The following is a 27,476-nucleotide window of genomic DNA, read 5'->3' on the forward strand; positions in this document are numbered from 1 at the left end:
TACCATCAACCGACGCTACTAAATTTACAACCTCTCAACGTTCTCCCGCTCCAATTTCCCGTTCCCGATTCCGGAGACCATCAATGTTTGCTCTCTCTGTCTCTGTCAAAGTGACTGCTAAGCAGATAATCTACCATTTTCTGTTTGAAGTATTCAAAAATTGTACCATTCAAGAGTGCTTTTCCCTATAACGATTCGTAATAAAAATCGCATTACACTTCCCGGGAATCGTTCCGGGATGGAAAAATAAATAACGACCATTCCTCCTCCGTTCTCCTGTTCCCCCCCAACCCGGTTGCAGTTCAGTTCAGTTGCTCGCAAAGTCCCGTCTAGCCAAGACTTGTTGAAATTTTTCCAATGGATCCAAGTTCGGTGCAAGATGATTTTGGACCGATCCCAATTCGAGTTTCATTATGAAAAGCCGACGAGTGCCCTTGTTGCTAGTGGGCAGCAGTGCCGAGGCCGACAATGAGAATTGTGCTGCTGCATGGCAGTCGCAAGCAGAAGCAAACGCACCGAAAGCCGAAAAAGTATCCCCGAGAATGAAACGAACCTTCCGGGGCTTTCCTTCCTTCCTGGCTGGCAGCTTTTTTTTTGTTCGTTTCAATTCGATGGTTTTACTCCAAATCACACTGCATAGTAAGCGCACAAGGGAAACGGCCACCACCGTCGCCGACGCCACCGGAAGAGGCCACGCAGCTGGAAAATCCTCTTCGATCTTTGCTTCGCCGGTTTGTAACAAGCACCGACGGGCATAGGCAAGTCAGTCGAAGCAGCAACCATTACTACTACTACAGAAGCAGTGGAAAACCAGAGAGAGAGAGCAGTCCGAGAGTGCCTCGAAAGTGCGCAGAATCCTTGCAGTTTGTCTCCATCATCCCGCCGCACGGGGAGAAAGTGAAACGTCAAGAGCGAGGGAGCAAATCAGTCACCATACAGTCTCGTCCGGGCGTCCCTAAGTTTTGCAATGTAAATACGACGACGGCCGCCGGTGGCGGGCGGCTGGCTCAGAGGGTGTGTAAATAAGCTTGCGTATCCTATCTTCTACCCATCGGATCTCTATCCATCCGATCCACCGCCGCCCGGTCCGTGTGCAGCTGGTTTTACATGCCCGAACGGACGGAGAGCCTTCGAACATGATAGACTGCGCCGTCGACAAATCCATCGGTTTGTCCCGGAGGAATACATATCGGAGAGGTTGGTGGCAGTGCAAGGCGAGACGAGACGGCGGAATGGTTTCTATGCCGTCACCCACACTCTGCCCGGCCTTTTGCTCCCTGCCGGGCCAGTTACCGGTTACAACCACAGTGCACGGTTGCAGAAATACTGAACTGAAAGATTCTACGAACACTGACTCAGAATCACTGTGTGGATGGAACACCGTCGCCGGACGAGACGTACGGGTACGAGGAAACTATCGGCCGGCCTGGCCAGGCCAGGCCAGCCAGTTCGTTCGGGATGGCTTTAACGTCCGGAAAATCCTTAACGGTTGGAAAATACTTTCGGCGGATGGCTGGCCGCGGTGGGTTTCAGGGTTGCCATGGATGAGTGCTGATGGTGTGGATACGGTTGGTTCTTTTTTTCTCTTCTTCTTCTATTTAACTCTTCACCCCACACGCAGTCATCCCTTCGGACACGAATTCGGATAAGCAATCTCCTCCAGCTGGCTAGCTAGCTTGGGTGGGCGATGGGAACGGGGGAACCCCGCGGCGAAGAAGCTCGCAGGCAGTCAAGCAGTGATGGGCAACGATAATACTGTTAGTCATTGAGAAAAATCGAGTCAAGGAATTCGTTTTGCAGCAGCAGCAGCAGCAGCAGCCACCAGCAAATGGGTAGATCGGATTTCTTTCTCCTGATGAGGGGTTTAGTTGTTTTGTTATCGTTTTGCGATTCCGACGGATGGCTCACGTTTAGCCTACCGGGCGGAGCGAACACCCGCTGCGGAGTTTGTTCTTATCGAGTTTGTTGGAGTGCTGAAAAAGGAACGGGAGGTCATCAGTTTGGCAGGCAAATCAAATCCGACGATAAGCTGCCTGAAACATGACTTGTTTGGTAATTTGCAGTTCAGCAACGATTCTGGGTTAGTAGCTTGTGCTTGTTGGGAGATTTTATGCCAATATCGATGGAAAACGAGATGCCGTAAAATCGGTTTGCAATCCTAGAAAGCCTAGTAAAATTATCATCAATAGAACGAAAGCGGTTTAATTAGTCAGTCTCTTTTTAAATTCTCATTGATCGCCCTAATAGTTTGGAATGGCATTTTTGTAGAATGCTTCTCTCTTTGATTCAAACGATTCCGATAGTGCAAATATGCACTTAATATCCCTTGAACCTGACCATCATGAAACGAATGTGGTTATCGGCATGCTTGGTCTAGTGCAATATACCTAGCTAAAAATGAAAGTCAGGTGCCATTTAACGCGTAGTAGCTAACGCACTCTCTAAGTTGATGAGTTTTTTTTTTCGCTTACCAAATGCAAATATGCAAAAATATAGCACCCATCTCTCGATGCTATTGACAAGTTTAGTATCGCGCGATTTAAATCCTTTCTAAGGTCGTCGCGTAAACTCGGCTTGGAATGTTGATTCCTAGCCCATAAAATCGCGAAATGTTTACGAGAGCTAAAGCCCGCTTATAATTGTTGCCCGATACAAAGAGACTTTGTGGCTTTGCACACAAATTACGCAGATATCATAAGTTTTATGCTCTTTCGTGTGCTTGAACAGATTATTAGTTTATCCAAATACTAGGGGTAGTCTTCACATAAAACTGAAATTGCAATACTAAAACAGCAGAAGCAAACAATCTAGCTTTTGAACAGCATTTTTTTTTAATTATTTTGCACTATTAAATAGACGACTATTCATGAAAAAAAACTTCGATTTGAGATGCTTGGAATTTGACCTGCCTCTTTGCTAGCCGTTGTTAACTCTGACCGCAATCCGGAAGTGAAATCGAACCGGATTTCTTTGCAACATCGCACTAAAATGGTTACGTTGACGTCATTGGATGCGCCCATCTGCTTTTTTTATACGACAGACTTCGCTAGTGCTACGATGTTATCGAATTTTACAGCCTCTCACAGTCCAAAATTCCAGCACGCGGCGATTGGCTTGTGTTAGACCAGCGATCGCACCCGGAAACCAGCTCGGAGCTGGCACGAAGGACTGTGTGTATGGTAACAGTGTGATTCAATTATTAATTGGAGCAGATTCCACGTAATTCTATTTTAAACATTCCAGCATCTCTAGCATCGTCAATCGCCCGTCAGTGAAGAAAAGGTAGCATCCGCTCATCTGTTCTCGATTTACTATCGGAACGTGAGAGGTTTTTGCGTACTAAAATCACTCAAATGCGACTGTTATTCAGTACTTTTGAATACGTCCGTTTTCCGGTATAAAAACTGTGGTACACAAAAGAGCAAAATCGAAGCGAAACTCACATTTTACCGTGTGAGCATTATCACTGCGACTCATATTTTTATCTACTATGATTTCGGCCAGTGGTTTTTCTCTTCCGCATTTCGTTTCCCTACAGCCAGGAAATGCGAAAATTAGTTATTTGCCCATTTGTTATTAACACAAAAGACTACTTTACGTACCTCGAAGCTTCATTGTTGGAAGTTTCAATATGAAGGAAAAAATGTACATTAGCCAAAACAGACATTAGCAAAAGGTGCGGTACCTCACCTTTCAACCCAATGTTTTGACTTGGAGAATCCAGTAATCGTAGCACGGCCAGTCTATTATTAGTTATCAGAAATTTGGATTTAAAATCGAAGTTGAAATTGGAATGAATATGAATTTATTAGGCTTGAAACTGAACTAGAAATAAGAGTTGAAATCGGACTTTAAATCAGGCTTCCCTCATTAACACTCCACTCAAGTAACAATTTGGGTTTTATGATGGCACTCTTATGATGGCATTTAAGACCAAAATTGGTCATGAAAACCGCCATAAGAGCACAATGAAACTCACATCGTTGCTTGGGCAGGATTCCTGCTTTTAGAATCCAGAGGGTACTTATTTCATAGTGCAGGCGATTCCCTTACCGAATTATAGGTATTTCGGGGATTTAACTCTTGGATTCTCATATATAAATCCTGGTTTTATAAGCAAGGCATTCTGAGTAAATCCAGAATTGTTTCCCACGATTACAATGCGAGGAATCCCGAAGACTATGCGCCTTTTTGGTTCGTCCGGGTTGACATAATGCATAAATTAAACTGGAATTTGGACTTGTTTGGCCTTACAACTTTATTTCAAATACAGCTGGAAATTGGATTTGAAATTGGACCTAAATGTGGAGTAATTTGAACTGGAAGTTTTACTTGGAACTAGACATAAAATCATTTTCCCCCTTTTCGTTCCATGTTTTCTCCTTTTCTGTACCGTTTCTTTGAATTTTACTTTTACCAGTCTTCTTTTTCCTATTGTTTTTTTTTTATCTTTTCTATCTTGTTCTTTTTTCTGTTGCATTAATGCACTTTCATTTGTTTACTGTCGCTTTTTTTTCTTATTTTTAGTCCTGTTTTGAAAATTTGCCTCCTGTTTTTGTTGTACTGTTCCTGTTGTTCCTGTCCTGTTGTCTTATCTCATTCATTTTCCTGTTTCCGTGTCTTTTTCCTCTCTTAAATGCCTTTTTTTCGTTTTTTTCAGTTGCATTTATTCTGTTTTTAGTTCCCTTTTCTCCCTTTGCACTCTGATTTTCCTTTTTATCCCCCGTTATTTGCTTTTTTTCTCAGCCATTTTCCCATTTTCTGTGACCTGTTTTTCTTTTCTACTTTTTCTGTCCCAACTTTCTATTTTTATATCCCCTTTCACCTCCTTTTTCCGTTCTACTCGTTTCCTTTGTCACTTTTCTTTTTTCTCTCACTATACTTTTCTTCTCTTTTTAGTTTCTCATGTTTTCTGTTCCACGTTCCCTTGATTGGTGCATTTTCCTTCCTCTTTTATCCCGTTTTCTCACTTATATTGCGTTTGTCTTTCTTTTTCTATCTCGTCTTCTATCTATTTGTATCTTTTTCCCTGTTTTCTTCTTGTTTTTCCAAATTTTCTGCCCGCTGTTTCCTCTTTCTCTTCTTTTCCTGTCCTGTTTTTCGCCTTTTCAGCTCCGATTTTTCTGTTGGTTTTTCTCCTTTCGGCAGTTGCTCTTTGCTTCCGTTTTCCGTTTTTTTCTTTCGTTTTATAGTTTTTTTCTCATTTTCAGGCTCATTATTCTTGTTTTCGTGTCCCCTTTTGTGTTTGCTGTCTCGTTAACTTCTTTTCTATTTTTTCGTTCTATTCCATTCTTCATCTTATTATGTCCTATGTTTCCTCCTTTGGCTGTTTTATGCGGTTTGTCTTCCGTTTCCATTTTTCCCTCTTTCCGTTTTCATTTCTCAATTTTCCTGTTCGGGTGTTTTCTCCTTTTCTATCCCGTGTTTTCTCATATTTTCTGTTGTTTCTACTTTTCTGTTCAGTTTATTCTATTTTTTCGTTACGTTTCTCGTTTTTAGCCTCCCAGTTGGCCTCGAGGTATGATGCTGGCCTAATAAGCCAGTCGTCATATGTTCGAATCCCGACTGGGAGAGGCTGTTAGAGTCAATAGGATCGTAGCAACTGGCCCTGCAATTGTCCTGCACTCTAGCAGCTAGTTGCGATATCTGTCGTATAACAAAACAGAAGGTCAAGTTTCGATAATGGAATGTAGCACCTAGGCTTTGCTTTGCTTTCCTTTTTTTATCGTTTCTTTTTCGTTTACAGACAAAAGAAACGGTTTTTCTGTCTAGTCTGCTCGTTTCTTTTTTTTAACAGTTTTCCCCATTCCTTTCCGGTTTTCCTTATTTTCTTTCACTCTTTTTCTCTCGTTTTACTTGTTTCTGATCGCTGTTTCTTCTTTTTTTCCAGCCTCTTGTTTTCTTGTTTTCCTGTCTCGTTTGTCGCTTTTTCAGTTCCTCTTGTTTTTCTCTTTCCTGTTCCATTTTTCGTTGCTGCGTTTTTTTGTCATTCTTAAAAAATCTGCCTGTTTTGTGTTTTGTTTTCCGTCCCGTTAACTCCTTTTCTGTTCTTTGCTCTCTAGTTTTGCTTTTATCTTGTTTTTTATTCTTTTCTCCCACGTTTTACCTATTTGTTAGGGCCGGTTTTCTTTATTTTCTTTATTTTTCAATGCCATTTGCCCTCCCATTCCCATTCCCCTTTCTCATTTTATCCCATTTTTCTCCATTTGCATCCCGTGTAACCTCTTTCTCGCTTTTCTCGTTTCCTCTATCACTCTTTCCCTTTTTTCTCTTTTTTTTCTGTTCCAATTTCATGCCTCGTTTTCCCTCTATTTGTCCCGTTTACTCTGACTTCTTTCGTTTTTCCTTTTATCTGCCCACGGTTTCCACTCTTATTTGCATGTCCAATTTTATGCCTTTTCAGTGCTGATTTTCCTCTTGTTTTTCTTTCTTCCGTTTTCCATTTCGTTCCGTTCCGTTTTTTTTCTTTCGGTTTTCTTTTTCGTTCTCATTTTAAGCCCCATCTTTCCTGTCCCGGTAACTCCTTTTCTGTTTTTCCGTTTTCGTCTGTTCCGCTCTTCCTTTTATTACCCGATGTTTCCTCCTTTTCTGTTTGCCTTCCGTTTTATTTTTTCTGTCGATTTTCCATTCCTTCTTCTATTCTCAATTCTGAATTTTGCTGCTCAACTATTTTCTCCTTTGTTTAACTTTTTTTTTATATTCCGTATTTTCTCGTTTTCTGTTTCGTTTTTCTTCTTTTCTATCCATGTGCAACTACGGCTAGTCTTCCTAAGCTAAGCGTTTTTCTTCTTTTCCGTCCACTTTGTTCTTATTTTCTTTCGGTTCTCTTTGCATTTCCTGCTTTTCTCTTCCAGGCCTCCCCTCTTTTTTGAGCAGTCTTCCTCTTCCTCTGGCAATTTTTCTACCGTTTTATTCTTTTCCACTTTTTTTTCTTTTTACCCTCCGGTTTTTCCTCCCATGCTATGATGATTTTTCTCTCGTTTTCCTTATTTCTACCCTTCTCTTTCTCTCCTTTCCCATCCCGATCAGACCAGTATTTTGATATGTTATGATTTCGTCTAGTTGTTCTTTCCTTTTTCACAGTTCGTTCGGCGGCGACAGCCAGGAAGTGTGAAAACTAGTTATCATTTGCCTTAAGATAAGAGATTATTTTACGAACCTCGAAGCTTCATCGTTGGCGAATGTAGGGGCGTGCCTAGACATAAGCAAAATCCTAGGATGGCGAAGCAACTCTACTCTACTTATCAGATAAATAACGGTCGATTAGGCTGAAAACTTCGGACTTCCGGGGTCAATTGAATTTGAAACCAAAGTTGAAATTATACTAAAATATTAGAATTGGAACTGGATTAGAAATTAGAGTTGAAATCGGACTTGAAATCAGACTTGACATAGGGCATAAATTAAACAGGAATTTGGACTAAATTGGGCTTGAAGCTTTATTTCGAGTAGAACTGGAAATTAGACTTAACGTTGGATTTGAAATTAGACCTGAATTTGAAGTAATTTGGACTTGAGGTCTTACTTCCAATTGGATTGGAATGCGATTTAATCTTAAAAGAGAAATTGGAGTCTTCGTTTGAAATAGGACTTCCTTTAAATTTTCCTTTAAATTGGATGTAAATTAGATTTATTTTGGACTAGAGGTTAGATTTGGCACTACATTTAAAATTGGAATTGAAATTTGATATTCAAGACATTAAATTATACTTAAATTTGGACAAGAACTCAAAATTAGACAGGAATTTTTAATTCAAATGAGAAAATTGACATTTTTTGTTCTACTTTCTCACACGTTCTGCTTGTTGCTTATTTTCTCTTTTCCAGTCCCGTTTTACCGCTATTTGTTTCGTACTTTATTATTTTCTGTACCATTTTCTTGGTGTTTGCTCGCACCTTTCTTCTCGTTCCTGCACAATTTTAGTAGTTGTTTCACTTTCTTTCGTTTACTGCCCCATCGTGTCGGCTGTTCCGTTTCTTCCTCTTTTAGATGTCCTGGTTTTCATTCTTTTCTGCCACTTTTATTCTGTTTCTGGCTCCCTTTTCTCATGATCGCCGGTTTTCTTTTTTTATCTTCTTCTTTTCTACCCCGTTTTATTACCTTTTTGTTTCTTCTTTTTCTGTGTTATTATTCTTTTCCCTTTCAGTTTCTCTTGTTTTCTGTTCCTTCTTTTCTTTCTTGCCTCATTTTTCCACCCTTTCTTATAGGACCTGTGCGTCGAAGCGGCGGCAGCGTGCTTATTTTTCCCATTTCAAATTAGTCTAAAATAAATCTTTCAAATAATCTTTAGATTAATTATGTCAATTTTGGAAAGATTTTTGAGATGATTTTTCGACTTTACAGTCGCTTGTTAGCAGCTATCCTGTCTTCCATCTATTTGTCCCGTTTCCCCTCTTCCTTTTCCTTTTTTGCTGCTGTGTCCACTTTCTCTCCTGATTTTCCTCTTGTTTTTCTCTTTTCTGTTCCGTTTTCATTGTTTGCATTCTGTTTCGTTTTTGTCATTTTTAGGTCCATTTTTCCTCTCTTCTGGTGTTCAGTCTCGTTAATTTTTTGATTTATTTCCCGTTTTTTCTTCTTTTCACCCCCATATTACCTTTTCGTATGGTTCTTGTTCTACTTCGTTCATTTTTCTGTTTAATTTCCATCCCACTCCCTTTTTGTCCCATTGTTCTTTATATCCCAATCTCGTTTCTTTCTATCGGTTTTCTTTTCTCTCGCTATTCCGTTTTCCCTTTTGGTTTCACTTGTTTTCTGTTCCATTTCCCTTTCTTGTCTCTTTTTCGCTTTTTTACTTTCTCGTTTGCCCCCGTTTGACCTTTCTGTTTGATCTGTTTTTCTTTCGTACTTTTTCTGCTCCATTTGCCATTCCCATTTCTCATTCCCTTTTTGTCCCACTTTTCTCCTTTTATAGCCCGTTTGACCTCTTTCCCGGTTTTCTCGTTTAGTTTGGTCTATAGGTTTTCTTTTTCTCTCATTTTTTTCTTTTTCCTTTTGATTTTTCTTATTTTCTTTGTCCTATTCTATTCCGTTTCATGTCTCGATTTTTCTCTTTTTCTGTCTCGTTTTTCCTCTCTGTCTTATTTTCCCACCTTTTCTGTCACTTTTGTTTCTCTTATTTTCCTGTCCCATTTTTCGCCTTTTCAGTGCCGGTTTTCCTTTTGTTTTTCTGTTTATTTTTCGTTTTTTGTTTTATGTGTTCTTTTTCGATTTTTAGACCCATTTTCTCTATTTCATTCATGTTTTGTTTTTTGTCCCGTTTACTCCTTTTATATGTTTTCGTTTCCAACTTTCAGCCCCGAGTTTCCACTTGTTTTTCTCTTTTCTGCCCCGTACTTCGTCTTTTTTGTTTCGTTTTGTAGTTTTTTTCTCATTTTCAGGCCCATTTTCCTTCTTTTCGTATCCTATTTTGTATTTTTATGTCCCGTTAACTCGTTTTTATTTTTTCATTTTCCATTTATCTTATTATGTCCTGCGTTTTCTTCTTTGTCCGTTTTATCCGGTTTGTCTTCCGTTTCCATTTTTTCTCTCAATTTTTCTGTTTTCATTTCTCAATTTTATCAATTCCTGTTGAGGTGTTTTCTCCTTTTCTTTTCCTCTTTTCCATCCCATTTATTTATCCTTTTTTCCGTTTTTCTACCTTTCTTTCCAGTTTATTCTAATTTTCTTTTCCCTTTTGGGTTTAGTGATGGCGTATTGGTCATCGGGTTACTAGTAAACTAGTTTATTTGCTGTCTAGGCCTACGTTTCAAGTATTTATTTCCTCTTCATCAGGGTGGATGTTGTTTGTTTGGGTGGATTTTTTCTTCTATTAGTCGAACTACAACAGTCATGTACAACAGACTGTACAGACTGTACATAACACAGCCCTGATGAAGAGGACTATCCTTGAAGCGATAAATCCTTGAAACGTTGGCCTAGACAGCAAATAAACTAGTTTACTAGTAACCCGATGGCCAAAACGCAATCACTAAAACCAAAATTAGTAACGTTGGCCAAACAAGCCTTTTGTTTCTTTATCGTTCCTTTTTTGTTTACTTCCGTTCCCTTTTTCTGTCTAGTCTCCTCTTTTCATGCCTCTTTTACCGATTTTCCCTCCGGTATTTCGTTTACTTCCGTTCCCTTTTTCTGTCTAGTCTCCTCTTTGCTTGCTTCGTTTTCCGTTTTTCCCTCCGGTTTCTCAGGTTTTTACCTAGTTTTCTTTCACGATTTTTCCTTCTTCCTTTCTTCTGTTTTGTTTTCTGTCTCTTTATTTCCTTTTATATTCTATTCTTTGCTCTCCGGTTTTCCATTTTATCTTCCGTTTTTTCTTATTTGCTGCCCCGTTTTACCCTTTTGTTTGGTTCGTTTTTCTTTCTTTTTCTGTTCCATTCTTCATTCCCATGTTGACCCATTCCTGATTCTAATTTTGTCCCATTATTCTCCTTTTATATCCCGTTGGACCTCTTTCCCGTTTCTCTCGTTTTCGACATTGGTTTTCTTTTTTCTCTCTATTCTTTTTACTTTTGGTTTCTCTTATTTTCTGTTTCAATTTCCATTTAATGTCTCGTTTTCCCTCTTTTTCTTTCCCATTTTCCCACCTTTTCAATCGCGTTTTTTTCTAACCCATCTTCTCTCTATTTGTTCCGTTTTTACTGATTCCACTTTCTCTTACTTTCCCATTCCATTTTTCACCTTTTCATTGGTGACTTTCCTCTTGTTTTTCTCCTTTTCATATTTACTCTACAGTTTCCATTCCTTTTTCTATTCTCAATTTTTTAATTTCCCTGCTCAAGTATTTTCTCCTTTTCTTTTCCTCTTTTTCTTCCTTTTCTATCTCGTATTTGCTTATTTGTTCCGTTTTTCTCTCTTTTTGTCCAGTTTGTTCTTATTTTCTTTCTGGCTTTCTTTGTCTTTCCTTCTTTTCTCTTCCGTTCTCGTTCTTTTTCAGTGCCTTCTCCTGTTTTCTTGCTTTTTGTTTTACCTTTTTGCTTCAGTTTTCTTCTTTCCGCCTATTTTTCTTTTTACCCCTCGTTTTCCCTCCCATTCGGTAACGATTTTTTTTCGTTTTTCCTCAATTCCCTACCCTTCTCTTTCTCTACTTTCCTGTCCCGTTTTTCGCCTTCTCAGTGGTGATTTTTCTCTTGTTTTTCCCTTTTCTGTTCCACGTTTCGGTTTTTTTTTTCATTTTTAGCCCGTTTTCATCTTTTCCTGTTTTTGTTCTTTTTCCTGTTTTTCATTTTTTAGTTTTTCGTTATCGGTTGTTCCGCTCTACCACTTTCATCCTCCTTTTCTGTCGCATTATTTTTTACTTTTTATTTTTTGTCCAGATTGTTCTTATTTTTTTCTCGTTTCTTTGTTTTTCCTTCTTTTCTTTTCCGTTCTCGCTTTTATTTCGTGCAGTCTACTCTTTTCTTGCTTCGTTTTCCCCGTTTTCTTCTTTTCCACATTGTTCTCTTTTTATCTCTTGGTTTCCTTCTTATTCTCTCACGAGTTTTCTTCGGTTTTTCGCTCTTTTCATGTCAGTTTTTCTTTTTTTTTCTCGTGGTTTTTCCTTCTTTTACTATCCTGTTTGTACAGTTTTAGTAAAGTTTTCAGTTTTACTATTATAACTGGAGGAAGATTTTCAAAATATTATTTCTTATTAGGCCATTACAAATATTTTCTAAAGTTTTTGTCCTTCCGGTGCTCGGCCACTGAAGGGGGGGGCGAAAAAAACAAAGTGAATTTAAATCGAGCAAAAAAAACATGGATTTTAAGAATTTTTATTTAAGGTTTAAACGTGAAAACCGCATCTGTTCTTGCTTATAATATATACGTTATTATTTTCTATGCAAAAATATACGAATAAAGACAAAAACGAAGGAAATTTTTTTTGGATGATTTTCGGAAATTCCATTGTTCGAATTTCCATTTCTGTTTCGTGCTAGAAGCGTTAATTCAACTCGGAGACTCATTTTTCGAGTTTTTCAGACTGCAGAGCCCACAGACAATTGATTTTATAAAAAGAAATTTGACTCATATCCTACAAATTATTTTTTTGCCCCCCGATTTTTCAAGCCAATTTCCAAGGGGGGGGGGGGGGGGTGACAAAAACTTTAAATATGATTTGCAATGGCCTTATTGAAGTCATTTTTCGTTTCCAGCCTTTTAATGGTAAAAATTCTGAATCAACCTCATGTTGTTATGATGATTTCTTATTGAAGTCAGACACACGCGTGAATGATGTATAATAAACAATTTTTCATAACGATGGTCTTCCAAATAGTCGGAGCAAATCGTAGAAGCAAGTAAAGAAACATAGGTGTTTCATAGTATCCCCCCTCGAGGGGAGAGCGCATCTCCCCATACGACGTGAAGGGGAAACGAGCGGAACATTAGATAAGTGGAAGGTCATTGCTTGCCAGTGCACTCACTGGGTTCGTAGTTTATTCCTTTTTTCTCTCCAGTCTTTCAAATTGCGTTGTAAAAAAAAAGAAGAAAATTAAGAAATTCCTGTTCGCTGTGAAGTGACGACCGATTAAATCATTCATTTCCGCGATCGTTTTGCCGGTGTACTTTTAGAAGGGCAAAAGTTACAAATTGAGTATAAAAAATAAAACACGTTTGAAAGAGCCAGTAGTTTGGAGGCAAAACCTTTGAACCTTTGAAAAGCCTTTGAACCTTTAGATAGATATCATCGCAGAATATATACATCGCAAATGAGCGAAAGGAGGAAAACTTTAAGCTTTCGTTTCGCTTTCTCTATGCTAATAAGTAATTAGTCTGGGTGTAAAAGACACAGAGTGTGTGCCCTTCAAATGTATATTATTTTTTACAACAATTGCAAACTTTACGAGATATTGTGGGTTTTTGATGTTTTGTTCAATTGTAAATCAATCCAAATTATTTACTTCCAGTAGATTTCGGCGTTCTGCGAACATGTTGTGAAATAATGCAATGATTTCATATCACATATTCATATCATACAGCTTACCGGCACAAATTTTCACGGAATTTGTTTGAATTTTGCTGCGTTAGGGACATTTTTGATTTTTGTAGGTCTTGAAAGTGTTACGTGCCTTAGCTCTAAGCAGGTCAGGACTAACTGTGCCTAATTTAGTTTAATAAAAAATGATAGCCCAAGATCGATTCGCAAACGACCCGTCGTGGAAGCACGAAACACCGGGAGCTTAGCTACTGAATTAACTTTGCGATAGTCTGCAGTACATATATACAGAATGTAACCAGCTTAGCTGATCTAATTTAAAACTGTAGGGCGTTGTTGCCGAACCGAACGAGAAACATGGAACGATAACGAGGGTGGTTTCTTCAATTACGTGATATTTACGCTACCGGAATATTTTTGTTTAAATAAATTTAAATCAAGCCAATCATAACGAGGCTGGCTTCACGGTGGTGAATGTTGTGTGGATTCGTTTAGAAACTAGATTCAGTCTTTCACCTTGTCCATCGGCTGCTTGTTACATTTCCGATTTTTACGACTTACTTTATGAGTGAAAAGTAACGACGACTAAAATGTTGACTATGAATGCGAGGTACAATTACCTTTCCAAAATCTTCTCTAATAACAGCTCACAGCTCACACATGGGGAACTATTCAATCACCATTAAGCATTACTGCTGCGTACGATTGTGTTACTATTCGACCCACTGTTGTGCTGCGCCGCACGATAAGAAAATCGTTCAATCTCAAAGCTACCCCCAGGGAACATAAATCCAATAAACCAAGAAGTCCCTCACCCCTCGCTCGTTCCGTTCCCCCTGTCCGTCATTCATTTCCATCGTTCAATATTAACCACCGAATCACAGTCTTCACCGAATGATCTCGTTCGTTCGTACGTACGTTCGTTCGTAAGCATACACACTTTCCCGTGTTTACAGTTTGCTAATCCTTCAAATGTGTGCAAACATATTTGCCCTGGAAACCGTGGCCGTGCGTGGTTCGGTCCGACACGGCCAGGCCTGGCCGGGTCTGCTAGCGCCGCCGCCGCCGCCGTCTGCTGGCTGCTGCTTCGCTGCGCTCGCTCTTTCGCTCGCATTCCTGCTGCATGCAATACACACACTTTTCCTGCCCATCCATCCAACCATCCGTCCATCCATTCATGTCGACTTGAGTCAATTAGGAATCCCAAAAGAGCAAGTAGAGGGGTAGAGGTAGAGGAGGCGAGGTACCCGGCAACGGAGAGGTACAGAGGTTTACTGTCAACCAGGCATCAAACAGTCGCGCGGCGGAGGCGCTTACACACTCTCACACCCACCCCCGAGAAGAACGTCCCAGGAAGCAGGGAGGAGGATTCATTTGGCAACCAACCACCACCAGCCAGCGTTGCCAGACTTTGCCGATCGAAAATCCGTAGTTTTACCAGTTGTGTTTTATTCTTAGAATTCTGACCTTAATTTCGTTTCAAAATTAGGGAAAAAAGCCAAATTTTATCAAATTAGTGTTCGTTATTTTGTTTAAAAAGTGTAGAGTAAGGAGGGGTAAAAGTGCGATTCAATGATTCATCGGTGCAGATTCTGAATAAATTAACTACATTGGCATGGATGGGTGACTACTTTGACAGCTTGAATCTAACGTAAACTTTGGTTGCTTACGAAGCATTGTTGCTGAGTTATGTGCAAATGTTATTTTAGGGCGGTTTCGATCTAATTTTTCGTTATACGGCGAATTCGATATCAACAGGAGGATATTACTTGTTGAAAATTTCTAGCAGCGTTTTACATCACTCACATATTTGTTTTGAAAATACGGTGAAAAGAATTTACAAAATACATTTCGCTTTTCCGTAATTTAATCTAACCCCGTCAAGCGCTTAGTGGGGTAAAAGTGCGATTCACGGACGGGGCAAAAGTGCGATTCATGGACGAGGCAAAAATGCATAGCTATTTATATACAGCTTTGAGTACTATATTACAGATCCTAGAAATGGAAGATCTGCAGAAAACTGTGTGCTCTACAGATGTTTGCCGAAGGAAAACAATGTTTTTCCACTGATGAAGCAAAAAACAATCGTTTGGAAAAGTTTCGATCTAACGGAGGCTTCAATACACCAGCGCAAAATAGGAAAGATGCAAATTGAGAATATTCCTTACCGAAACATAACGCAGATGGAAGATAACATGGTTTTGTTAGCTACTGTTGTGCTAATTTCATGGATTCGAGCTTCGCACTTTTGCCCCACTAGTGGGGTAATAGTGCGAAACGGCACTTGATCAGAAGAAAGAAGAATTTATTTTGCAAAACACTATTACCGCAGATGATTTATAGTTGAATGTAAAGACATTGAGTTACTACATCACTATAAAATATATTATGTTGGTGTCCTTCTTTATATCTCACGAAAATTGATGACAACTTCAAACATCGCACTTATGCCCCGCCCTATTCTATACTAATGTCGATGTTTACTGCCCTCTAATATACTAGAGGCTTTTTACATCGATGAAGCCCGCTTCGTTCCGCCTTCTGCGTTTATTTATAGCCTTTTATCGTTTTTATCTTTGTTTATTGCTTAGTTTTTTGTCACCCCTTTGGCGGTTTTTCGGTTATCAAGACATGTTATCAATTTACCATCTTTTCAAGGTTCTTTTTTTGTTGCTGTTTTGGCGTTGTTTTTTTATTTTATTAATTAGTTCCGTCGTACTTTAGTCGTCTTTCGTTGTCTTTCCATCGGCTTTTGTCGTATTTTTGTTATCGTTTCATCACGTTTTTCATCATATTGTAATCCTTTCGCCGTCTTTTGCCATCGTTTTGTTGTGTTTTTTCGTATTCGTCATCTTTCTGTCGTATTGGTCGTCTTCATAGCCTTTTTGCCGCATTTCTGTTGGTTTTTTGCTTTTTTTGTCGTCTTTTCGGCGTAATTTTTCCGTCTTCTTTTGTCTTTTATTATCGTTTCGCTGTTTTTGTTGTTATCTTTTTATCACTTTTTTGTTATTTTTTTATTTAATTTCAGGTCCTATTTGTTGTCAAAACAAGTAAAATGTCGTTTTTACTGTCTCTTTTTGGTTCTTTTAAACGTCTTTTTTGTCGTTCTTTCGACGTTGTTTCCTTGTTTTTCAACATACTTGCCAGTTATTTTCATCGTATTTTAGTCGTCCTTCATTGTCTTTACGTCGACTTTTCGTCGTATTCTAGTTATCTCTTCGTTGACTCTTAATCATATTTTCGTTCCCTTTTCATCACTTTTTTGTCATTATTTCACTATTTTGTTTTGTTTCGCTGCCTCTTCGTTGTCTTTTCGCCATCTTATTATTGTTATGTCGCCGTTGTCTCGTCTTGTGACATCATTTTTTGGCATTTTTTGCCATTTTATTTTCGTTGTTCGCTTTCTTAATGCTTTTTAAATGTCTTTTTCGACGCTGTTTTGCCGTCTTTTCGCCGTATTTATCCTTTGTTCCGTTTATCTTTAGCCCGTCGTTTCTTTGCCGCCTCATCGTCGTTTTTTGTCATCCTATTGTTGTCTTTTCAACGTCTTTTTGCCATCTCTTTACCTTTTGCTCGTACTCTCTTTGTTTCGTCTTTTGACGTCTGTTTTTGGCAATCGTATCGGTTTTGTCGATAGTTTTTGTTGTTGCTGTTTTGGCGTCTTTCCGTCATCATTTTGTCGTCATGTTGTCGTCTTTTTTTCGTTCTTGTCGTTTTACCGTGTTTTGGTAGTCTTTTCGTCACTTTGTTGCCATTTTTTCATCGTCTTATATGCTGTCACAACAAAAATGTTGACTAATGATTGTTTATTAATCATTCTGTCGTATATTTCTCAACTTTATCTCTTTATTTCTTTAATTCTGCTTTACATGTTATGCGCCGTTTTGACGCTTTTTCAACATTTTTTCATTTTTTGTATATTAATGGAATTTCCATCGTAGTTTTGTTGTCTTTCGTCGTCTTTTCGCCTGTTCTTAAACACTTTTGTCATCTTTTTATCGAATTTTCGTCGTCTTTACACCGTTTTTTCTTCTTGCTCTCCAGTTTTCCTTGTATCCCCCGTGTTGCCCCCATCTTTGGTTTTTCCTGTTTTCCCTGTCTTTTTTTCTCATCCCATTCCCATTTTGTCACATTTTTCTTTGTCTATATCCCGTTAGACGTCTTTTTCTGTTGGCATCATTTCCTCCATCGGCTTTCTTTTCCCTCTCTCGCTATTTTCTTCTCCCCTTTGGTATCTCTTGCTATTTATTCCGTGTTCCATTTCTTGTTTCGTTTTCCCTCTTCTTATTTTCCGTTTTCCCGCTTTTTTGTCACTGGTTTTTCTTTTTATCCCGTTAAAGGCCGACTTTGTCATACATTCAACTGGTATCTCTCAAGCGAACGAAGCTCTTCCTGGCGAAATTAGGATAGAGTTTGTGACAAGGTTAATCCCTGTAGCTGATTGCTCAGATGGTACAGCAGTCTGGTGCAATTACCAAAATTTGCATTGTTCAAATTCTTAGAAATTCCAAAATTCGTTTTAAATCGACACTATGAAGAACACAATTTGCTGGTACCTAAGGTCGGACCGAACCGAATACTTCATTTAACAATTACTGTACCGAATTATTTGACTTATCAATGGATGTACCGAACCATCTCATCTATCTATGGTCGTACCGAACCATACATCTTATTCAACAGTAATTTGGTTGTCACCGCGCGGCTGGGTTCGCCTACGATGGATCTTCGTCTACTTTCCTGACATAGGCACGAAAAACATGTTTGAAGATCTGAGACTAATTAATACATGAGTGTGGTATAGTTTAAATGCGTAAAGCACTCGAGTACTAATCGAGAAAATGTGGGTTGGAGTCCCACTGCCCACAAACTAACCCAATATTTTCAGCCGCAGATCGAAATTTTCCCAGCATTCAGTCTAACATTTTTCGCACCAAACGCTCCTCTGCTTTAATTAAAATAGGTTAGGAGCTGAAAACCGCACGACCCCGCACCTCCTGGCTCGGCTACTCAAGTATAAAAATTGAAGCATTTCCAGGTATGGCCACGTGAAGACGCTAGGTAGGGGCTTGGGATGACTAGAGCTATGTTGGGCGCTTTTTTTTAGTTGCCTTCCCCATTTTATATCCCAACGACAAAGAAATGACATTAAGACAACAAAAAGATGGCAAAAAGCCGTCGAAAGAAAAACAAAAAAGCAGCAAAAAGATGACAAATAGGCGAATGACAAATGACAAATAAGCGAATGACAAATGACAAATAGGCGAAAAACCCATTGAATAAATACGGAAAACGGCAAAAATACGATGAAGAACCGCCGAAAAACGCCAAAAGACTGATCAACCAAAAAAGGCCATAGAAGACGATATAACAACAAATCACTTAAAAATGAGCGATGTAAAGATAATGAGAACAGGGCTTGAAAAGGGATCGCAAGTTAAATGTGACTGCCGTGAATGCGAACTTTCCGCATTCAAACTCCGCTTTTTGAACGAACAGTTGACTGTTTTTTGAATCCAGTCAATCTGCCGCTTGCGCTGCTGCCGTCTTACAATTCATGCGCCATCTCAGCAAAAGCAAACAGTCGATCTCCTGTTTTGCTTTGCGCTTTGAGAATATAAACTGCAAACTGACTGGAAGCATACGGTGACTCGGTGACATATATTTCGTTGCTCTTTTTGTCTCCAAATCGGCTGCTCACAGTAATAGTTTGTCACCCGGACGTCGGTCCGACGTAAGCAAAATATTCGTTTGTATTGGACGGAGTCCGACCGACTTCTTCCATGCACATGTAGTAGTTGTTTTTTTTTTTGTAGTATTGAATCATACGATTGTGCGGTTGCTTTTCGTTAGCATGGTGACTGCCAGTCATTTGACTGTTTTGCAGTCATTCGCTGCTCCAAACGGTGAAGGCAACTTGATCGAAACGAAAATGTTAAAAAGCTTAAGAACGCGTTCGTTCTACTGCGTGCAATCGGCGTTTGACTGAGCAAACTGCCAGTTGTGTTATGCATAGCGTTCGTATTCCACCACTAAACGGACGGTATGAACTTGAAAGCGCGTTAGTGGGACTGCGGTAGAAAAAAAAGGATCGGTCGGAGCCCTGGATGAGAATACAATGAAAAGACGTCAAAAACAACAACAAAAAGAACCTAAAATAATACAAAAAATGATAAATACGGATGAGAGAATACAAAGATGATGAATAAAAATGATAAAAAATCGTCAAAAAACAGCAAAATACACCAAATAGACGGCGAAGTGGCGGCAAAAGACGGCATAATGACAACGAAATTAATATTATGAAAAGTTGAACAAAAAGCGACGAAAAGAAATAGTAACAAGAACCACAAAAAAATACCAAAAGTCCTTTAACCGTTATGTGTGCGACAAAAAAAACACCTTTAGCAGGGCGACAAGGGTACCCGGGTACCCAAAATTGATATTGTTATAACATCAACAATTTTAAACCGATTTCGACGAAATAGGTGTCATTTGATTCGTTTATTTATCTAGTTTTGAACCATTTGGCCATTTGGCCACTAAAAGACATACGGGGCCCGCAAATCCGGAATTCCGACAGAGTGTCCGCTGTGAGGAAGAGAAATGATTGTATTGCAGGAAAATCAGTCATGCGGATATAAAAACTCTAAAAATTCATACAATGTACTATTTCATATAATGAGATGAATCAGGTTGGCCATTCCGGAGTAGGTTCCTGTGGGGTCATGGGTGGCCAGTTCAGGATTGGAGGTAAAACCTAGCAATATGGGTATCAAAGTTCTTGGAATTAGTTCGGTAGGTGATATTTTTTACATTTCGATGTATTTTGATTGGTTATTTCGAAAATGGTTTCTACGGGGTCACAGATGATACCGCAGGATTCAAGATAATGCTTAGCATTATCAGAACCGTTCAAAACGTAGAACCATCCGTTATACATTTGGAACCAGTTCCGAAATTATCAATCAGTACTAAACTGACCATTTCAGTTCAAAACATCTAAAAGATCCGCTAAACCAATTCTAATATTGGATTAGGCACCCAACTCGCCATCTGTATCCCTACAGGAACCAAATTCTGGAGTGGCCAATGCGATCTAAAGTCACCAATTTATATAATTAGATGAAAAAAGGGTCCACAGTGTCAAGTTCAAAGCTAATAGGTTTACTGAAAGCTGATATTCTTTCAAAACATGCGGCTTCCCACATTTTACCGGATGTTGCTCCGGAATTACCGATTCCCGGGAACTACTTGTCATTTGATGGCCAAACGTTTTATCTAATCAAAACTAGATAAATGTACGAATCAAATGCCACCGGTTTCATCCAAATCGGTTCAACATAACTAAAGTTATGAAGATAGCAAATCATGGGTACCCGGGTACCCTTGTCGCCCTCCTACGTAATAAAAAAATTCAAGTGACTCTCATTGCTAAACCCCTTTATGGATATGCACCAAAAAACCTCAATTACTTAAGATCAACGAGTTTTACGATGTCGCAAAATTTCAATGACGTATGTTTTAAATTGAATGAGTTATAACTATTTTAAAACTGAAAAGGTACCCGGGTACCCTGTCGCACACATAACGGTTAAAAAGCAAAAAAAAAATGTGACATATGTGACAAATGTGTTAAAGACGACGAAAAGATGTCGAATATATGACGAAAGAATTACACAGAGCCAGTAAAAAGACAACTAATAAAAAACAAGACGACAGAAAAATGGCAAAAGGTGACGAAAGGGCAAATAAAAAAATGGCGAAACGACAACAAAAGACGTTGACGAAGAAAAGACGCTAAAACAACGAAACAGTTTTGGTCGTTACAGCAAAAGCTGTCGATAAACAAAACAACAGAAACAAACGCAAAAAATACAAACAGTTGACGAAAATAGGACGTAAAAACAATAAAAAATGACAATAAGACTATGAATGCGAAGGAAAGATAACAAAGTGATGACACAAAACCGACGAAAGACCGATCTGCCGAAAAAGACAAAAAAAACTATCAATCCAAAAAAATCTAAAAAGAGAGAAAGAAATGATGTAAAAAGGACGAAAATACTGTGCAAAGACGCCAAAAGAGCGATCGACCAAAGACCTCGAAACCCGATAAAACAACAAATTGCTGAATAGAGACAAATAAACGAGGTAAAGATAGCAAAAATATGATGAAAAGACGCCAAAACAACAACAAAAAGAACCTAAAATAAAACAAAAAATGATAAATACGACAGAGACGACCAAAAGATAACGAATGCAAAAGAAGACAACAAAAAAATGACAAAAAGACAGCAATAAGATAACGAAGAGATGCTAAAACAGTGACAAAAAATGGCAAAAAACATCACAAAACACCGTTTGAAAGTGTCAAAAACGACGGTAATAAAAACATGAAAATACGATGAAAATGACGAAAAGACGCCAAAACAGCAAAAAGCCATGAAAAAACAAAACAAAAACAAACACGACAAAAAATTATTTTAAAAGCTTAAAAAAGCGATGAAATGTGTAGAAATAGACGACTAATACAGGATACACCACGAAAGAACGACAAAACAACAGTATGAAACACAACATTTTGAAAAAAAAGACCACTGCGACAGTCTTAAAGGCAGTCTTAAACAATAAGACGACGAACAGACGCCAAAATAGCGACAAAAACACGACAAAAAGACGTTTAAAAGGGTCAAAAAACGACAAACAGCCGACAAAAATGGCAGAAAGCCGTGGAAAACACAAAACCAAAACAAACACGACAAAAATCATGTGAAAAGTGTCAAAACGACGATAAAATATTTAAGAAAAATACCACAAATATAGAAAAGATGTTTTGGTTGTCTGAACATTGCACAGTGGTCCAGCAGCGAAAATTAAGTGGAAAGTTTTTTGTGGCTCAAACCCCCCCCCCCTTGGAAATTGGCTTGAAACATCGGGGGGCAAAAAAAACAACTTAAATTTTTTTTTATAAAATCAATTGTCTGTGGACTCTAGTCTGAAAAACTCGAAAAATGAGTGTACAAGTTGAGTTAACGCTTCTAGCACGAAATAAAAATGGAAATTCGAATGGAATTTCCGAAAATCGTCCAAAAAAATTTTCCTTCGTTTTTGTCTTTTTTTCGTAGATTTTTGCATAGAAAATAGTAACGTATATATTATAAGCAAGAATAGATTCGGTTTCCACGTTTAAACTTTAAATAAAAATGCTTAAACCCAAGTTTTTTTTGCTCGATTAAAAAATTCGCTTTGTTTTTTTTTGGCCCACCCCCACCCGCTTTAGTGGCCGAACACCGGAAGGACAAAAACTTTATAAAATATTTGTAATGGCCTAATGCGAAATCAATGACTAAGTTCCAGTTTGGCTTGTAAACACATAACACATAATAATTTTTTATAGGAAAAATATAGAAGGGTAATTCCTTCTACAAAGTTGTTCCTAAAGATTATATAAGTAACTTTGCCTAAGACATAGTAGACGTATTTAAGGCGTTTCTAACTCACAGGGTGTTTTATAAAAAGACCTCTCAAAAATCACTTTTTCGCTGATTACTTCAAATGCAATGGTTTTATTGCATCATAATGTTCTACAAAGTTGGTTATCTTACAAAATGACATATTTTTGTTGAACATTGTATGTTGAAAACTCCTACGTTTAACGAGTTCTAACGTTTTTCCTGTGTTTTTTAGTCTATTTGGCTTGGAGTTTTATCTCAAACATATGTGAAAATAAAAATGTCTTTGGAACTTTGGACTATGTCTTTGGAAAAGTTACTTATATAATCTTTAGCTACAACTTTGTCGAAGAAATTATCCTTCTATCTCTTTCTTATAAAAAGTTATTATGGATTATGTGTTTACAAGCCAAACTGGAACTTAGTCGTTGATTTCACATTAATTGTCTTTTAGAGTTGAAGAACTTTGCTGAACATTGTTGGGAGCTATTATAAATCGCTTAGCCGCAAAAGTAAGTTTCCACTTAACTTTCGTTTCTGGACCACTGTGCATTTGGGTTAAATGGCCATTGCGACTGCGACTATCAAAGATCAAAGATTTGTGGCAGCTTTGGTTGTCTTGATCAAAACGACCACACAAAAAAGACGATGAAAAAATGACAAAAAAACGAAAAAAAAATCTACAAAACAGCGATGGTGAACGAAAGTGAAGGTGCCAAAAACATAGCAAAAAAGACGACAAAAGCGTTGAAAAAAGCGACGAAAAATGCAAAAGCGGTGGCCAACTAATGACGAACAAACGACAAAAATTTGATGTAAACAAGACTAAGACCTACGGCAAAAACGCACCGAGAAAACAACAAAAACATAACGATAAAATGACATAAGAACGACGAAAAAACTGCAAATAGATGACGAAAAGGCGACAAAAAGACAGCGAAAAGATGACGGAAGGATGACGAAAAAGTGATGACAAGAAGGGCGCTGAAAATAAAAGACGAAAGACGACCCAGAGACGCCGAAAGAACGCCAAAAAAGTGACAAAAATCCCGGCTGGCATTTTCATATGTATAAAAAAGGTAAAAATCAGCATTACGTACAGATATACATGCTAAATAAATTGTATTTCATGTACAAAATTGGCATATCCGTACTATTTTGGAGGCGATATACGTGATTACGAATAATTTTGAGTGTTACGACTATATAAGTATTTATATACGATAATATCCGATAAGGCGCGAGTCGCTCAGTACTACTCTACGATTTTGTGCTGAAAATCGTATGTATGTCAGTCATTATCATTATATACGACAGAAAATCAACTTGATCCCACTTTATCCAGCTTTAGTTACGATTTCGAGTTTGTTAGGAGATATTTACGATAGTTTTCGTACATTGATATACGAGTTGGTGCTAGCTGGGATGTCAACAGAGATAGTTGAAAATGACGATGAGATTAAAAATAGATGCAGAAAAGGCAATAAAGAGACGATTAAATGACAGTAAAATAACAACGCGAAATGCCAAACAGATTACAAATCACAGAATGACGGTTAATGGTGCAAAATAGGCTATATCTCGTCATTTTTACCTCGTTGAGGCCACCAGCACTCGATTTCTCGTGTTTTTTTTATAAAAAAACATTTTTACCCTTTTAAAACTACGACAACAAAAAGTTCTGTTTTGACCGTTCCGTGCAGGTGAAACAGATTTTCAACCTTTTCCGTAGTTTTTGAAAATTGATCCCAAATCCGCTGATCTGGCATCACGGCCAACCACCCCTACTTCCGCGTGTTATGACATGGAGGTGAAGCCGAGCCGGGGCCGGGTCCGACGGACGGGAACGACGGGGAATGATTCCGAAAAGAGCCCCTTTTCAAGAGATTTATCACGAAACGGAATTAGAGACCAAAGTGCACCGTCGTCGGTCGTATAGACACACGGCGAACACGACGAGCGGCGATATTCATCTCGGTCGGTTTCCATATTGATGAAGCCTTCGCCAGTCGGCGCGTCGGTCGTGGGTCGGGGGTGTTGTGTGTGTGTGACGAGCGTGATCGGTGCAAAGGGGAGGGTAAAATTACGAGAAGAACAGACTTTATGAGGGAAGTTTTCCGTTTTCGCCACGCTGTGGTATGGCAGGCAGGATTCGGAATCGGAAAAACCAAACATTGCCTGCTTGCTGCTAACTGGGATCGGTTGGGAGGGGGGAAGGAACAGGTGCACTGCCTCTGGCAGTGTCCTGCCCCTTCCTTCGGAACCGTCGTCCTCATGTAGGTACTCATAAATTTGCAAAATTTAAGGGTTGCTTCACCGACCCACCACCCTCTAGGACTGACTGTAAAGTCCTAGAGTGGAGCGCGCTCTCGAGATCAGGGCAAACTTTAACAAAGTATCAATCGAAATTAATTTCATGCCACTCCTTGGCCGCTTGCTGCGTGTGCGGGTTATCGCACCAAGGAACGAGAGGAGGAGGCGCAATGCAAATTGAGTGGTTGGCTTTTGGTCCTTGAAAATCTGCCGTTCGGGTTTCCCCCCACCCACGACAGACCTCAGAAAGAACTGCCTCCAGGCAGTACAAAAGGATCAAAAACAGACATTTAATATCATCGTCGTCGTCGTCGTCGTCGTTGTCGTTCTGAGGCGAATTGAAACAGCGGAGATTTTTCGGTACGCCTCCGGCGTCGAACGAAGAAGTAACAAGGAAGGAAGGGTTGGGTTTTCTGAATTGACGCGCTGATTTTGTTGTTATTCATAATGGAAAGTTACTGTGTTCTCTGTATCCCGGTTGAATGCCGGAAACCGAACCCGGAGGGAGGAGTGTGCATAACTTCACCGCGCTTGTCGGAATGAATGGTTTACGGTTGAAATCGAGATGGAGAGGCTGATATTGGAGAGTGCGAACATTTAGAATAATTTAATGGTTGAATGGGTTCGAGAAGGTTAAACTAATTAGCTTCGCTTGATTGCCCTTCTTTTCTATTCAATGTGTGCTAATCGTCTGTTTTCTGTTTGATTTGCAGGTCTACGTTGGCGCCGTCAATAAATTGTATCAGATTTCGGGCGACCTCAATATCATCGCCGCGGTTACGACCGGTCCGCAGAATGATTCGAACGAGTGTTCGATTCAGGACTGTCCGGCGCACATCAAGCGGGTGCCGACGGACAACTGGAACAAAGTGCTCCTGATCGATCACTCGGCAAGCAATCTGATCGAGTGCGGATCGCTGTTTCAGGGCATCTGCCACATTCGATCGTTGCAGAACATCAGCAACGTCGTGTTCCGGGGGGTGGATGCGGTCGTGGCTAATGTCGCCAATGCCAGTACGGTCGCATTCATCGCCCCTGGGCCACCGGTGCCATCGGAGAACAACGTCCTATACGTGGGTGTGACCTTCACCGGCAATTCGCCCTACCGAAGCGAAATTCCCGCCGTAGCCTCGAGAAGCTTAGCGCGAGACAAGTTCTTCCAGATCGCGTCGTCCGCCGTGACGACCGGTACGCGTATCTTTGTCAATTCGTTTGCTCGCGAGTCCTTCCTCATCAACTACGTGTACGGGTTCAGCTCCGAGCGGTTCTCGTACTTCCTGACGACGCAGTACAAGAGCAGCGCCCACAACACACCGAAGGAGCTGGTCACCAAGCTGGTTCGAATCTGTCAGGACGACTCGAACTACTACTCGTACACGGAAATTCCGGTGGACTGCATCAGCGAAAGCACCAAATTCAACATCGTCAACGCAGCGCACGTGGGGAAACCGGGTCCGGATCTAGCGGAAAACCTCGGCATCACCACCGAAGACGATGTCCTGTTCGCCGTGTTCTCGGAAAGCAACGACTCGAAAAACGTGAACAAATCCGCCCTCTGTGTTTACTCGCTGAAAGCGATCCGGCGGAAGTTCATGCAGAACATCAAGTCCTGCTTCAACGGGCAGGGCCAACGCGGCTTGGACTACATTTCCGTTAACATGAACTGCGTTCCGACCAAGCTGCAAACCATAAGCGAAGATTTCTGCGGTCTCGATGTGAACTCCCCGCTGGGGGGCGAACAGGCGATCGCCTCCATTCCCGTCCTGCTGTCGGAGCTGAAAATGACTTCGATCGCGGTGACGACCACCTCCAACTTTACCGTCGTCTTCATCGGCACGCTGACCGGCCAGCTGAAGAAGGTCGTCATCGAGTCGTCCAACTCGGCCCAGCAGTACGCGCTGATGAACGTAGACGTCGGTTTCCCGATCCTGCCCGACATGTCGTTGGACAGTGTAAAATATGATCTGTATTTGATGTCAAAGCATAAGCTATTTAAGATTAAGGTCTATGATTGTTCGGTGTATACCACGTGTGTTGCATGTCTATCGGCGAAGGATCCCTTCTGCGGATGGTGTTCCCTAGAGAATAAGTGTAGTCCGAAAAGCGAGTGTCAAGATAACTTTAAGGATCCCCTGTCGTGGTTGAGCTACAAATCCGGCAAGTGCACGACGATTACGAGCGTCAGCCCCAGTCAGCTGCAGCGGACGACCGCCCGCACGCTCGAACTGATGATCGAGAATCTGCCGAATCTCAAGGAACCGCTCGTCTGTGCGTTCACCTTTGCCAACATGGAGAAACCCATCATTACCAACGCGACGAAGAAACGGAACGGCGTCAACTGTACCACGCCCCGGACTGACCTACTGCCTCAGATCGGATACGGAAACAGTGAGTGGTTTTTTTTTTCTTCTTCTGACATTTTTATTTCTTTGTTTAGATGATAGGCATCGGTTAATGGCGAACTGACCGGCTACGTATGGGAAAGCGACACGATATTATCGATTGTTCGTCCGTTATCTTCGTTTCGTCCATTCCGGGAGCGACCGTTTTTTTCCAGCCATCCTTTTCCGTGACCGTTTTTTTTTTCTGTTACAGCTTTGTGTTGCGAAGAGGGGGGAGAAAAACACCGGGGTCTGTGTGAGGTGAAAATCAATGTCCATTAGTGTTGATTTGCTTTCGGTTGTTGCGAGCGAGGGAAAAAAAGGGTTCGATTAGATTAGTGGAAGGGGTGGCAATTATCGGAGATGGCGAGTTAATGTTTTCGAAGCATAACCATTTCCCGGGGCGTCGATACCAATCAACG

General features: G+C 40.0%; 1 protein-coding gene across 3 annotated transcripts in view; it reads left to right on the forward strand.

The window, feature by feature from the left end:
* LOC128745393 (plexin-A4) overlaps nt 1-27,476 on the forward strand; it is a 114,944-nt gene that overhangs the window by 61,504 nt on the left and 25,964 nt on the right. For all 3 annotated transcript variants that reach the window (XM_053842478.1, XM_053842460.1, XM_053842469.1), the window contains one exon: nt 25,387-27,061. In XM_053842478.1, the coding sequence (XP_053698453.1) occupies nt 25,387-27,061 (1,675 nt within the window). The remainder of the gene's footprint in view (nt 1-25,386; nt 27,062-27,476) is intronic.

This window comes from Sabethes cyaneus, chromosome 1 (genome assembly GCF_943734655.1).
Source record: "Sabethes cyaneus chromosome 1, idSabCyanKW18_F2, whole genome shotgun sequence".
Taxonomy (NCBI): domain Eukaryota; kingdom Metazoa; phylum Arthropoda; class Insecta; order Diptera; family Culicidae; genus Sabethes; species Sabethes cyaneus.